The following is a 15529-nucleotide window of genomic DNA, read 5'->3' as shown; positions in this document are numbered from 1 at the left end:
GGCTTCGGTCACTGTCTGTGTGGAGTCTGCACGTTTTTCCCGTGTCTGCATGGGTTTCCTCCGGGTGCTCTGGTTTCCTCCCACAGTCCAAAGATGTGCAGGTTAGATGCATTGGCCATGCTAAATTCTCCCTCAATGTACCCGAACAGGCGCCGTAGTGTGGCGACTAGGGGATTTTCACAGTAACTTCATTGCAGTGTTAATGTAAGCCTACTTGTAACACTAGTAAATAAACCTTTTAGAACAGAGGAGGTGGTGGAAGCAGGCACATTAGCGACATTTAAGAGGCATCTGGATGGGTCCATGAATAGGGAGGGAATAGAGGGATACGGACCGAGTAGGGGCAGATTTTGGTTTGTTTTAGTTAAGTCCTCATGATCAGCACAGGCTTGGAGGGCCGAAGGGCCTGTTCCTGTGCTGTACTTTGCTTTGTTCTTTTAGAATATCTTCATGGAGTGTGAGTGTTGCTGGAGAGGGAAAATTTATGACCTTTTTTCCCAATTGATTTTGAGAAGGCGATCAGGCTCCACAAGCTGCCGCCTTGAACAATTGCAGTCCATGTGGTTGGGTTAATTGGTATTGTGTTTTCACTTCAAAACCTCACTGTTAATGAGAGAGCATGCAGTTCCTCCTCACCCTATTGTCTGGATGCATTGCAGACATTGTGAGAGTGATGCCGCGCTTGGCCTTCCAGTACGAGTTAGTTACTCCTCTTCCCTCCACACCCCCACTAGGTCTACTGGTTCAAAGATGGCAAACAAATCTCCAAACGCAGCGAACACTACCAGATTCAGCGAGAGGCAGACGGAACTTGTTCCCTCCACACTGAAGCTGCCACGCTCGACGATGATGGGAATTATACCATCATGGTGGCCAACCCTCTGGTGAGTGGAGTCAATTCATACTTTTGTGCATAAGTGGGTGGAGGGGCATAAAATACTGATTGTGAAAGTTGCGTGTGACAACATTGGGTGTGAGAATGTCACTTGGTTTTGGAGCAGATGTATTGGTGTGTACCCTTTTATCTTTGGTCATTTTTCATTCCCCGTCAACAGGGCCCGTCCAATGCTATACACGCCAACTCTCAGACGTTCAATGGTAGGGTTGATTAGTCGCTGAGTTGACTTTGACTAGTTCAGCCAATCAACATCCTTTACATCTGAGGCGGAATTTTACAGCCTCTCCCGCCAAAGCAAATGGGCTTTTGATTGGCTCACTGCATCTTTTGGCCCCGCCCCTGTCAGATTCCACCCACATGGTATAAATTGTTGTGATTGTTTCATATCTAGCATTCCCGGTTTTGTCCTGATGTGAGCAACGTGCCTCTCTTTTCAGCAAGATTCAAGTTCTGTACAGTACGTGCACTGTCTCAAAAACGCAACCTCGGTCCCCAGTTCATGTTGGATTCCCGATCTTGCCAGGGTTGGGCAGTTCAGGTTGCGTCACACAGTTTGAGCTGGGTCGGCTCCATTCAAGGGTTGGAGAAACTTGAGGAGAGGTTGGAGAAACTCGGTTTGTTCTCACTGGAACGACGGAGGTTGAGTGGCGACCTGATAGAAGTCTACAAGATTATGAGGGGCATGGACAGAGTGGATAGTCAGAAGCTTTTTCCCAGGGTGGAAGAGTCAATTACTGGGGGGCACAGGTTTAAGGTGCGAGGGGCAAGGTTTAAAGGAGATGTACGAGGCAAGTTTTTTTACACAGAAGGGGGTGGGTTCCTGGAACTTGCTGCCGTGAGAGGTAGTGGAAGCAGATACGATAGTGACTTTTAAGAGGCGTCTTGACAAATACATGAATAGGATGGGAATGGAGGGATATGGTCCCCGGAAGGGTCGGGGGTTTTAGTTCAGACGGGCAGCATGGTCGGTGCAGGCTTGGAGGGCCGAAGGGCCTGTTCCTGTGCTGTAATTTTCTTTGTTCTTTGAAGGGTTGCTCGAGCCACTCGGAGGGAAAAGACAGGCTCGTCAAACTGATAACTGTTCAGTGGGCCGCCGCGCCAATATGGCAGCTAGCGAAACAAAACAACTCATCTAATTACTCATCTAAGAATAATTAAAATTCCAGGCAGGGCAGCTTGAAAATGATTGCCCGGTTTTCTGACCTTGCCAGTTTTCGGATAACTGGATTTGAGACATTGGCCAGAATCTTCCTGACATTCAGGCTGGCGGAAACTTCCTCTCCCGCCATCCCCAGCAGCGAGGGTGACAGAGGGAAACCCCATTGATAACGGCAGGACCAGAAGATCCCACCGATAGCCAATGGTGGGCCACCGTAAGACACACAGTCGATTCTGTGGAAAAATCCAACCCGATTATATTTGTACTAAGCAACTGTTTCAACCCACTTTTCGTTTTCCTTCTCGTTCCCCTCCAGCCCATTAGGTTGAGGTCAATTTGTAGAGAACTTGTCCAGGGTCCATGCTAATACATTGACCGCAGCATTTCAGTGTGAAGTCAATGGACAACTTGGCCAATGGCGTATTTTTTTAAAGTTTATTTATTAGTGGCACAAGTAGATCAGAGATCATAGATTCCGACAGTGCAGGAGGAGGCCATTTGGTCCATCTAGTCTGCACCGACCACAATCCCACCCAGGCCCTATCCACATAACCCCATGCATTTACCCCTAGCTAATTCCCTTGACACTAAGGGGCAATTTAGCATGGCCAATCCATTTAACCGGCATATCTTTGAACTGTGGGAGGAAACCGGAGCACTCGGAGGAAACCCACGCGGACACAGGGAGAACGTGTAAGGTCCACACAGACAGTGACCCAAGCCGGGAATCGAACCCAGGTCCCTGGCACTGTGAGGCAGCAGTGCTAACCGTTTGCAAAATCTGTAAGAAGAAACTCTGGCTATAGGTCTTCTGTACAGTGTTCTCCAGGTATGCAATGATTGGATTTGTGGATTCTTTCTGGATAATCATTTTAAAAGATCAACACAGAAAATCTATTCAGTTCTAAACCTGAGAAATGGTCTGTTTACATAGTTTTGGAGAGTTTGCGGTTATGTTTTGCGCACCCACTCCAGTTCCTGTTTGGTCTACCGAATGTAAGGCAGTGCGAGTGAAGAACTCCAGCCCAACAAAACAGAACTTAAGAAAAACATCAAATACAAAATAAAAGCCTTTGCAGGGTGAACCATCAGTCAAATCCAGCTCAAACCCCAACAAAGACTGATCAATGGCTGGAGTGAGAGCTACGAACCGTGAGCTTCCTGCACCCAGATTTCCCCTCAATCTGGTTACCCGGCAACACCTATACCCTTCCCCCAGTCACAACATGATACGGAGCAGACGGAGGCCATTTGGCCCATCTTGATTTGATTTATTATTGTCACATAGTGAAAAGTATTGTTCCTTGCGCGCTCTACTGACAAAGCATACCGTTCATAGAGAAGGAAACGAGAGTGCAGAATGTAGCGTTACAGTCGTAGCTAGGGTGTAGAGAAAGATCAACTTAGTGCGAGATTGTTCCATTCAAAAGTCTGACAGCAGCAGGGAAGAAGCTGTTCTTGAGTCGGTTGGTACGTGACCTCAGACTTCTGTATCTTTTTTCCAATGGAAGAAGGTGGAAGAGAGAATGTCCGGAGTGCGTGGGGTCCTTAATTATGCTGGCTGCTTTGCCGAGGCAGCAGGAAGTGTAGACAGAGTCAATGGATGGGAGGCTGGTTTGAGTGATGGACTGGGCTACATTCCCGACCTTTTGTAGTTTCTTGCAGTCTTGAGCAGAGAAGGAGCCATACTAATCTGAAGCAAAAGGAGAAAATGCTGGAAAATCTCAGCAGAACTGACAGCATCTGTAGGGAGAACATAGAGACAGAAAATGAGCTCTGATGAAGAGTCATTTAGGCTCGAAACATTGGCTCTATTCTCTCCCCACAGATGCAGTCAGACCTGCTGAGATTTTCCAGCATTTTCTGTATTTCTTTCTGAATCTACCCTGTTTAATCCTGTTAGAATTTTATAAGTTTCTATGAGATCTCCTCTCGCTCTTCTAAACTCCAGTGAATACAATCCTAACTGACTTAGTAGACCTGCCCTTTGGATCTCTTTTAAACCTCTTACCACTTCGCTTAAATCTATGCCCCCTGGTTATAGACATGCCCTCAATATGGACCCCCTCAACCAGGGTGAATGGGATCTTCATATGCACTCTATCTGGACTCCTCTTATACACTTGAATTAGGTATCCCCTCAGCCTCCTCTGTTCAAACAATCTGAGCCAATAAATAAAGCTCTCCAGTCCAGGCAACAATCTCATAAATCTCCACCGTACAATCTCTAGATCAATCACATCTTTTGTGTAACACAGTGACCAGAACTACACACACCGCTCCAGGTGTGGCCTAACTAGGGTTTTACATTCCAGAATCACCTCCCAACTCTCTGCCTTGACTAATAAAAGCCAAGGATCATAGAATCCTTACAGGCCCATCGAGCCTGCACCGACAACAATCCCACCCAGGCCCTATCCCCGTAACCACAAACATTTACTCCACTAATCCCTCTAACTTGCGCATCCTGGGACACTAAGGGGCAATTTAGCATGGCCAATCCATCTAACCCGTGCAGCCTTAGACTGTGGGTGGAAACTGGAGCACCTGAAGGAAACCCACGCAGACATGGGGAGACTGTGCAGACTCTGCACAGGCAGTGACCCAAGCCAGGAATCGAACCCAGGTCCCTGGAGCTGTGAGGCAGCAGTGTTAACCACTGTGCCACCCTGTCGCCCGGTGTGGGCTTCCTTGACCACCTGACCTAACTGTCCAGTCACCATCGGGGATCTGTGGACATACACACTAAGGCCCCTCTTGTTCCTTAACATTTCTCAGTATTCTAAAGATGTTGAATGTCATGCCACAGAAAAGCAGCAGTGAGCCGAGGGAATGAATTGCTGGGAAGATTGTTCTGTTGTTCTGTAAACTTCAGCTCAAAGCAGATTAGCTATGATGAAAACCCGACTGTCAGTTCACGAGGAGAAGGCTGAGGGTGACCAATCAAGGTCCTCAGAATTCATGACAGGGTTGGTAGTGTAGTAGTGGAGAAGATTGTTCCACTCAAACGGGCAGGTCCAAACTTTAAGGACCATAAACGTCAGGTAGTCCCCAATAAGCTCAATAAGTAATTCATAAAAAAACCCTCTTTACCCACAGAGAAGTTAGAACTTGGAAAGTCCGACCACGGAGTGATTGAGAACAACAGATTGGATGTTTTTTTAAGGATAAACTTGATAAACATGTGAGGGAGAAAGGGGTGGCAGGGTGGCACAGTGGTTGGCACTGCTGCCTCACAGTGCTAGGGACCCGGGTTCAATTCCGGCCTATGGTCACTGTCTGTGTGGAGTTTGCATGTTCTCTCCGTGTCTGCGTGGGTTTCCTCCGGGTGCTCCGGTTTCCTCCCACAGTCCAAAGATGTGTGGATTAGGTGGATTGGCCATGCTAAATTGCCCCTTGGTGTCAGGGGGACTAGCTAGAAATCATAGAAACCCTACAGTACAGAAAGAGGCCATTCGGCCCATCGAGTCTGCACTGGCCACAATCCCACCCAGACCCTACTCCCATATCCCTACAGATTTACCCACTAATCCCTCTAACCTACGCATCTCAGGACACTAAGGGGCAATTTTTTAGCATGGCCAATCAACCTAACCCGCACATCTTTGGACTGTGGGAGGAAACTGGAGCACCCGGAGAAAACCCACGCAGACACGAGGAGAATTTGCAAACTCCACACAGACAGTGACCCGAGCCGGGAATCGAACCCAGGTCCCTGGAGCTGTGAAGCAGCAGTGCTAACCACTGTGCTACCATGCCTCCAGCTAGGGTAAATGCATGTGGTTATGGGGATAGGTCTGGGTGGGATTGTTGTCGGTGCAGGCTCGATGGACCGAATGGCCTCCTTCTTGGACTGTAGGGATTCTATGAACAGAAGGATAGCCTGCGAGGGTGGGAACAAACACAGGTGTTTTTTTTTTCATTCATTCGTGGGACATGGGCATCATTGGCTGGGCCAGCATTTATTGCCCATCCCTAGGTGCCCTTGGAGGGCAGTTGAGAGTCAACCACATTGATGAGGCTCTGGAGCCAGACCAGGTAAGGATGGCAGATTTCCTTCCCTAAAGGTGTGCAGACAGGTTGGGCTGAGTGGTCTGTTTCTGTGCTGTAAATGTTCTTATCTGCGTGCGTGAGGGCCCGGGACCATGAAACTGGTGCAGAGCCTCGAGTGTCCATGTATACGGAGCTCACACTGCCTCTCCCATAGGCCACAGGCCCTACGCCCCCATCGACATCTGACTCCAGCCATTGGTTGCCATATTAATCATTGATCAGAACATAACATGTGATTCAAAAGTCATAATGTTATGAATATAATTATTCATATTCAACAACTGGCATTTTATATAACACCTTTAAGATAGTGAAACATTCCAAAATGCTTTACAATCAGACAGAATTTGACAGTGAACCACATAAGGAGATATTAGGATTAATAGCCAAAAGCGTAGGAAAAGAGATAAGTTTTAAGGAATGTCTTAAAAGAGGAGAGGGGCGGGGGGGAGAGAGAGAAAGGGGGAGAGAGGAGAAAGAGAGTGGAGAAGAGGGCAAGAGAGGGGAAGATAGGGGAGGGGGAAAGGGAAAGGGGAGTGAGAGGTGGGGGGGGTGAAAGTGGGGAGGGAGAGAGGCAGAGAGACAGGGTGGAGAAAGAGAACAGAAGAGAAAGAGGGAAGAGAGAGAAATGAAAGGGTAGAGAGGGAAAGTTGGAAGGGGGAGGAAAAGATGGAAAGGTTTAGAGTGGGAATTCTAAGGTTTAAGGCCCAGTCAGCTGAAAGCATAACCACCAATGTTGGCCGGGGGGGGGGTGGAGGGAGTGGGGGGGGTGGAGGGGGGGGGGGTGTGGAGGGGGGGGGATGGAGTGGGGGGGGTGGAGGGGGGGTGTGGAGGGGGGGGTGTGGAGGGGGGGGTGTGGAGGGGGGGGGGTGGAGGGGGGGGTGTGGAGGGGGGGGGTGTGGAGGGGGGGGGTGTGGAGGGGGGGGGGTGGGGAGGGGGGGGGTGGGGGGGGGAGAGAGAGAGGAGCAGTGGGGGTGAAGAATTGATGATGCTGAAGAGGGCGGAATTGGTGGAGTGTGGAGATCTCAGCAGTTAACTGGTTTATTCGACCGTCCATTTGATTGTTTTCTGCCTCTTTTCACAGGGTAGGAACAGCTGCACTGGCAGGCTAATGGTTCAAACTGTGAGCCAGAGAGGACGCTCTCCACGCTCCCCTGCTGGCCAGTCACCTGGACGAAGGTAAGCTTGCGTGGCAGGATCCAGTCTTGACAAAACCGAGCCCTCTACGACAATCTCAGGCATTCAGAGACTGTCCATTCAGCCCAGATGATGTGTGCCCATGTTTATTCTGCACAAGAGTGTCTTCCCACTGTTCTTAGTCTCACCCCATCAGCCTATCCTTCCATTACTTCCCCCTTCATGTGTTTTTCTAACTTGCCCTTAAATACCCCAATGATATTCACCTCAACCACCTCTTGTGGGAGTGAGTTCCACATTCTAACCATTCTCTGGTGAACAGAGTTTCTCCTGAGATACTTATTGGATTTTTGAGTAATTATCTTGTCTAGGGAGCCCCTGACCTATGACCTGCCTGCCAGTGCGAACACCTCTCTGTCTATGGAACCCCTCCGCAATCTTAAAGAGATGAAACAGGTCACCTCTTAGCCTTCTGATTTCTCCATGTTTTCTGATCCCTCTTGATACCTGGGCGGCACGGTGGCACAGTGGTTAGCACTGCTGCCTCTCACATCCAGGGATCTGGGTTTGATTCCCGGCCTCGGGTCACTGTGTGGAGTCTGCACGTTCTCCCCGTGTCTGCATGGGTTTCCTCTGGGTGCTCCACTTTCCTCCCACAGTCTGAAAGATGTGGATTGGCCATGCTAAATTGCCCCTTTGTGTCCCAAGATGTATAGGTTAGTGAAATTAGTGGGGTAAATATGTGGGGTTATGGGGATAGGGCATGAGTATGATGCCTTGTCGGAGAGTTAGTGCAGACTCGATGGGCTGAATGGCCTCCTCTTGCACTGTAGGAATTCTATGATCTGTGAAAAGATGGAAGGAGGCTCGAACGGAGTATAAGATTAGCATGGACTGATTGGGCTGACTGCCCTCTTTCTGTGCCATATATCTGATTTGATTTGATTTGATTTGATTTATGATTGTCACATGTATTAGTATACAGTGAAAAGTATTGTTTCTTGCACGCTGTATAGAGAAAGCATACCATGGCTGTAAACTGGCTGTAAATTGGGACAATTCTCCAACATTGTGCCCTATTATACATTCCCCCGTTTCTGTCTGTAGGGGACCTACATTTGTCTTCACCGACCTTCTTTCTCTTCACATATCTATAGTGTCAGTCTTTATGTTCCCTGTGAGCTTACTTTCGTACTGTATTTTCCCCTTCTTAATCAATCCCTTGATCATTCTTTGCTAAATTCTAAACTGCTCCCAATTCTCAGACCTATTATTTTTCTTGGCCAATCTGTATGCTTCTTCCTTGGACCGGATATTCTCTCTAATTTCCTTTGTAAGCCATGGATTGGCCCTCTTACCCATTCTGCGTTTGTGCCAGACAGGAATAAACAGTTGCTGCAGTTCCCCCATGTGTTCCTTGAATGTTTGCCATTGCCTATCCACTGTCATCCCTTTAAGTAACGCTCCCCAATCTATCAAGACCAACTCACGCCTCATATCCTCATAGTTTCCTTTATTAAGATTCAGCACTCTAGTCTCCGAATCAACTACTCCACTCTCTATTTTGACAAAAAATTCTATCATGTTATGGTCGCTCGTCTCCAAGGGGTCTCATACAGCTAGATTGGCAATGATTCCCTTCTCATTACACAGTACCCAGTCTAAGATGGCCTGCTCTCTAGTTGGTTCCTCCACATATTGGTCAAGAAAACTATCCCGTATACACTCCAGGAATTCCTCCTCTACGGCATTGTGGCTAATTTGATTTGCCCAATCTATGTGCAGATTAAGATCACCCATGATCACCGATATTCCCTTATCACATGCATCTCTAATCTCATGTTTAATGCCATTCCCAACATCACCTCTGCTGTTTGGGGGTCTATATATGACACCCACTAATGTTTTTTGCCTCTTAGTATTTCTCAACTCTACTGGAACATAAAAAGATACAGACTGGCACCCTCTAGTTTTTGAGTGGCACAGTGGTTAGCACTGCAGCTTCACAGCTCCAAGGACCTGGGTTCAATTCCAGCCTCAGGACACTACCTGGGCAGAGTTTGCACGTTGTCCGCGTGGGTTTCCTCTGGGTTGCTCCGGTTTCCTCCCACACTCCAAAGATGTGCAGGTCAGGTGGATTGGCCATGTTAAATTTTCCCTTGGCATCCCAAGATGTGTAGGTTAGGGGAATTAGCCATGGTACTATGTGAGGGGTTACAGGCATAGGATGATGGATGGGAGGGCCTGAGTGGGATGTTCTTTCAGAGAGTTGATGCAGACCCGATGGACCAAATGGCCTCTTTCTGCACTATAGGGATTCTATGGTTCTCAAATATCATTAAAAAATGGAGGATAAGTTTCATGGTCTGTAATTGTTGAGATCAGTGTTGAGCCCAGAAGTGGACAGAAATGTGAGACTGAGTGTAAAGTGGTCAGATGAAACGGCAAGCGACAGGAAGGTCAGGGTCATGCTTGCAGACTGAGCGGAGGTGGTCAGCAAGGAGATGGGCTTGAGGCCAAGTCTCATAGGGGGAGGCAATGGCCTAGTGGTATTATCACTAGACTATTAAATCCAGAAACCTAGCTAAGGTTCTGGGGACTGGGGTTCGAATCCTGCCATGGTAGGTGGTGGAATTTGAATTCAGTTAAAAAAAAAAGTCTGGAATTAAGAATCTAATGATGACCTTGAAACCATTGTCGATTGTCGGAAAACCCCATCTGGTTCACTAATGTCCTTTAAGGAAGGAAATCTGCTGTCCTTACCCGATCTGGTCTACATGTGACTCCAGAGCCACAGCAATGTGGATGACTCTCAACTGCCCCTCAAGGGTAATTAGAGATGGGCAATAGATGCTGGCCAGTCAGCCATGCCCATGTCCCAGAAATGAATTTAAAAAATCATAGGAGGTAGAGAAAGGAAGAGAGAAAGTCCCAGAGCTTGGTGCCTTGGCAGCTGGAAGCACCACCGCTAAGTCAGGGTGAAAGAAACTGGGTATATGTCAGTGGTGGAATTGGAGGAACCTCGGACTGGGTGAGGGGCTGGGGGACGTTATAGAGTCAGGAAGACATTCCGAGAATAGATTTAAAGCTTCACACTTTCTCAAATTTGTGAAGCAGGAACCATTCCCAATTATCCATTCCAGGCACTAAAGAGGTTGTCATGGGAACTCGTCCAAGTATTGTGAGCACAGGAAAATGAAGCACTTCCCACACTAAATTGAAAAACCATGATCCTTTCCTGTGAGATTTGTCCATATAAAATTGAATAAATTGGCCTTGAGTGACGGGCATTTTTATTGCACTTGGATGAGCGATTGCTTTCTTTTGATGTCGCACCAGTTTGGGGTCCTGCCCGCGAATTTCTCAGAACAGGATACCTTTCGTGTCCGGTTGGTGTCAGACACGGCCGAGTGCGTAAAACTCTCACCCCCTCGTCACTATTGTGGGTTCAAGTCTCAATCCAGAGCTTTGAACATATAATCTAGCCTGACACTGTAGTGCAGCACTGGGGGAGTGCTACACTGTCAGTGGTCAGCACTGCTGCTTCACAGCACCAGGGACCCAGGTTTGACTCTGGCTTTGGGTGACTGGGCGGAGTTTGCACATTCATCGACCCCATCCAGGCCCTGTCCCCTTAACCCTACATGTTTATCCTAAACCCCACACATTTACCCTACAAATCCCCCTGACACTAAGGAGCAACTTAGCATGGCCAATCGGCTTAACCCGCACTTTTTTTTGGACTGTGGGAGGAAACTGAAGAACCCGAAGGAAACCCACGCAGACACGGGGAGAACGTGCAGACTCCACACAGACAGTGACCCAAGCCGGGAATTGAACCCGGGTCCCTGGCGCTGTGAGGCAGCGGTGCTAACAACTGTGCCATTGTGCCGCCCTGTGGATTTACCCTTCGAGGTGGAGGAGGGACGTTGGCTGGAATGTGTCAGGCAATTTTTATCCAATTCCTTTCTGAAAGCTCTTCTGACCTCACTCTCAAATTGATGCACTCCGTCCATATCGTCACAAAAACTTGCAATTACGCAGCGTCTTCTTGTGGGAGGCAATGGCCTAGTAGTGTTATCACTAGACTGTTAAATCCTGAAACTCAGCGAATCATAGAATTCCTACAGTGCAAAAGGAGGCCATTCGGCCCATTGAGTCTCCACTGACAACAATCCCACCCAGGCCCTATCCCCGTAACTCAACATAGTTACCCTGCTAATCCCTCTAACCTAGGCACCATGGGACATTAAGGGGCAATTTAGCACGGCCAATGCACCTAACCCGCACATCTTCAGACTGTGGGAGGAAACCGGAGCACCCGGAGGAAACCCATGCAGACACGGGAAGAACGTGCAAATTCCACACAGACAGTGACCCAAGCCGGAAATTGAACCCAGGTCCCTGGAGCTGTGAGGCAGCAGTGCTCACCACTGTGCTACCGTGCCGCCCTGTTGTGGGGACCCGGGTTCGAATCCCGCCACGGCAGATGGTGGAATTTGAATTTTTTTAAAAATATCTGGAATTAAGAATCTACTGATGACCATGAAACCATTGTCAATTGTCATAACAACCCATCTGATTCACTAATTTCCTTTTATGGGAGGAAATCTGCCATCCTTATCCGGTCTGGCCTACATGTGACTCCAGAGCCACAGCAATGTGGTTGACTCTCAACTGCCCTCGGACAACTAGGAATGGGCAATAAATGCTGGCCAGCCAGCGATGCCCCAGGTCACACGAATGAATTAAAAAATCGTCGCCATGTTTTTAAAAGTAGTCCCTCTCCTCTCCTGGTTCATTTGCCATTTAGCTAAACCCGTGTCCTCTGGTCACTGATCACAATGGCCACTTATTCAGAATCATAGAACCCTACAGTGCAGACAGAGGCCATTCGGCCCAGCAAGACTACATCGAACACAATCCCATCCAGGCCCTATCCCCGTAACCCCACATATTTTCAGTTACTTCATTGCAGTGTTAATGTAAGCCTTACTTGTGACTAATAAATAAATTTAAATTTAAAATTTATTTACCCTGATAATCCCGACACTAGGGACAATTTAGCATGGCCAATGCACCCAACCAGCACTTCTTTAGGACTGTGGGAGGAAACCGGAGCATAGAACCATAGAAAATTACAGCTCAGAAACAGGCCTTTTGGCCCTTCTTGTCTGTGCCGAACCATTTTATGCCTAGTCCCACTGACCTGCACTTGGACCATATCCCTCCACACCCCTCTCATCCATGAACCCGTCCAAGTTTTTCTTAAATGTTAAAAGTGACCCCGCATTTACCACTTTATCCGGCAGCTCATTCCACACTCCCACCACTCTCTGCGTGAAGAAGCCCCCCCTAATATTCCCTTTAAACTTTTCTCCTTTCACCCTTAACCCATGCCCTCTGGTTTTTTTCTCCCCTCGCCTCAGCGGAAAAAGCCTGCTTGCATTCACTCTATCTATACCCATCAAAATCTTATACACCTCTATCAAATCTCCCCTCAATCTTCTTCAAATCTCCCTTCAATCAGCACCCGGAGGAAACCCACGCAGACATGGGGAGAACATGCAAACTCCATACAGACAGTGACCCGAGGCCGGAGTCGAACCCGGGTCCCTGACGCTGTGAGGCAGCAGTGCTAACCACTGTGTTGCCCCCGCGCCCCCCTCCCAATTCTTGAGCCACAGCGAAGGTTAGTGTGGAAACCAAACGGGAAGAATATTTTATGACGCAGGAACTGTGCTAAAACATCTGGGCCTTCAAACAACTCAAGAGTGATATTTTCAATCCAAATGTGAATAAGTAAGACAGTTAATGGTATTGAAATGTCTCCGAGCACTTTATCCAATGAGTTTCTGTTTGAAGCTAAGTGGTGCTGATCAAGGAGCTGTTAAAAGAAATGGTGAAAATAAAATCCCAGGATTTCAGATCAAATAACACTCTCTTGTGCTTTTTTTTATATATATATATAGAGTCATTTCATCCTTCAGCAACCCCGACCCTAAAATCTCGTAGTAAAATTTCCCAGACAAGTTCAAGGGGTATGTTTTTCTGTGCTGTTGGATATCTGGGGTGACACAAGGTTTTCATCAAGATGGATGCGCGTGTGTTTGACCTGTCTTCATGCTGTTTCAATAACAGCGGTGGCACTGGGGGCGGGGGTGGGGGGGGGGGGTGGTGAGTGCAGGAGAGAGGCCGGTGGGGGGGCGGGGGGGCTTAATGTTCAAACAAGCAACTCTTTCAGACAAGCGTTTCTGGAACATGTAAGTAGAAGTTGACTGGGGAACGACTCATTTACTGCCCTCCCATAATTGATGCCTGTTTCTGTTTGACAGTCCAGCTGGAGTCTATAACTAAATGTCTTGTCAAAAGACCCAGTTTGTGTTTCACTGGCTGTAGGCATGTACTTGGGCACCCTCGGGACTGAAGGTTTCAGAGTTTTTTTTTTGGACGGAAGTAAATGCAATAAGCCAACCCCACTTGTGCAGTTGGGTTTACCGCTGTAATCCCATGTTGAAATATTAACTTGGGATATTCTTCAATCACTTCACGGAAGTGGACATTATTAAGTCCGTGTCTCAAAGGGTTAACCGTGACACTGAAAAGTTTATTTATTAGTTACAAGTAAGGCTCACATTAACATTGCAATGAAGTTACTGTGAAAATCCTCTAGTCGCCACAGTCCGGCGCCTGTTCAGGTCAATGCACCCTAACCAGCAAGTCTTTCAGACTGTGGGAGGAAACCGGAGCACCCGGAGGAAACCCACGCAGACACGGGGAGAACGTGCAAACTCCGCACAGACAGTGACCCAAGCCTGGAATCGAACCCGGGTCCCTGTGAAACAGCAGTGATAACCACTGTGCTGCCCCACATGAGTAGTACTCTTTAACCTCCAAGTTGGAAGGTGCAAAGCAAGCGGCATAGTGTACCCGAACAGGCGCCGGAGTGTGGTGACTCGGGGATTTTCACAGTAATTTAATTGCGGTGTTAATGTAAGCCGACATGTGACACTAATAAATAAACCTTAAGAAAGATTTTTATTTATCATTATAGAATCATAAACAAAATCCCAACAGCGTGGAAGAGGCCATTCAGCCCAAAGAGTCTGTCCTGACTCTCTGACAGTCTTTCACGTACACTGGCGATCCAAAGCGTTTTACAGCAAAGGAAATACTCTTGAAGATTGTGGGTTCAGAATCCCACTCTGGAGATCTGAGCACCTGACACTCCCAGTGCAGCACTGAGGGAGTGCTGTGCTTTCAGAGGTGCCACCTCAGATGAAACATTAAAAGCAGGACTCTACCTACCCTCTGGGGAGTTAGAATTTAGAGCAAGGCAACAGGCTATTCGGTCCAGTAGGTCCGTTCTGGTGTTTTATGCTTCAGGTGGGAGTCTGTACTATTTGCCTCTATTATACGTCATAACGGCAAAATTGCCATTCTAACTGCCTTCTGGATAATTCCCTATTGGATTAATTAGTGGCCGTTGTATATTTAAGGCCTAGTTCTGATCTTACTTACAAGTAGAAACCTCTTCTCCATGTCTACTCCATCAAATCTCATTCACCATCTGAAAGACGTCTATTCAAGTCCCTTTCAGTCGTCTGTTTTCTAGAGAAAAGCGGCCTAGTCTGTTAAATCTTTCCTGATTGGTGTGGGTTATTGGGCAATGTCACTTGAATAGTCATCCAGAATCCCAAGCTAATGGTCTGGGAAACAATGCAGCTGGTCAAATCTCAATTCAATTGATCAATAATTCAGAGCTTGAAAATTAGTCTTGGTAATGGTGATCATTAATTGTCATGAAAACCCATCTGGTTCACTAATGTCCCTGAGGAAAGGAACTCTGTTGTCTTTTCCCGATCTGACCTACATGTGACTCCAGAGCCGCAGCAATGTAGTTGATTCTTAACTGCCCTCTGAAATGGCTGAACGAGACACTCAGTTCAAGAGCAATTAGGGATGGGCATCAAATGTTGGCCTTACCAATGACGTTCACATCCCATGAAAGAACTAAAAAAACCTCTCGGTTCTAATATCATTCTCTTGAATCACCAACCATAAAGGCCAGGAGATGTAGGAGCAGAAGTAGGCCATTCGGCCCATCAAGCCTGACCCAACAATTCAATGAGATCGTGACCGATCTGATGTGATAATCCTCAACTCCACTTTTCCACCTTATCCCCATAACCCTCGATTCCCTTACTGGTTAAAAAGCTGTCTATCTCAGTCTTGAACATATTTAACGACCCAGCCTCTACAACCCTCTGCGGTAAAGAATT

The 15529-nt window shown here is 47.6% G+C and overlaps 1 protein-coding gene across 5 annotated transcripts in view; it reads left to right on the top strand.

The window, feature by feature from the left end:
* palld (palladin, cytoskeletal associated protein) overlaps positions 1-15529 on the top strand; it is a 460036-nt gene that overhangs the window by 419117 nt on the left and 25390 nt on the right. For all 5 annotated transcript variants that reach the window (XM_078215142.1, XM_078215143.1, XM_078215145.1 and 2 more), the window contains 2 exons: positions 735-884; positions 7195-7289. In XM_078215142.1, the coding sequence (XP_078071268.1) occupies positions 735-884; positions 7195-7289 (245 nt within the window). The remainder of the gene's footprint in view (positions 1-734; positions 885-7194; positions 7290-15529) is intronic.

The sequence above is a fragment of the Mustelus asterias genome, chromosome 6 (genome assembly GCF_964213995.1).
Source record: "Mustelus asterias chromosome 6, sMusAst1.hap1.1, whole genome shotgun sequence".
In the NCBI taxonomy this organism is placed as follows: Eukaryota; Metazoa; Chordata; class Chondrichthyes; order Carcharhiniformes; family Triakidae; genus Mustelus; species Mustelus asterias.
Note: the sequence above shows the minus strand (reverse complement) of the source record. Positions and strands in the feature narration are given on the sequence as shown.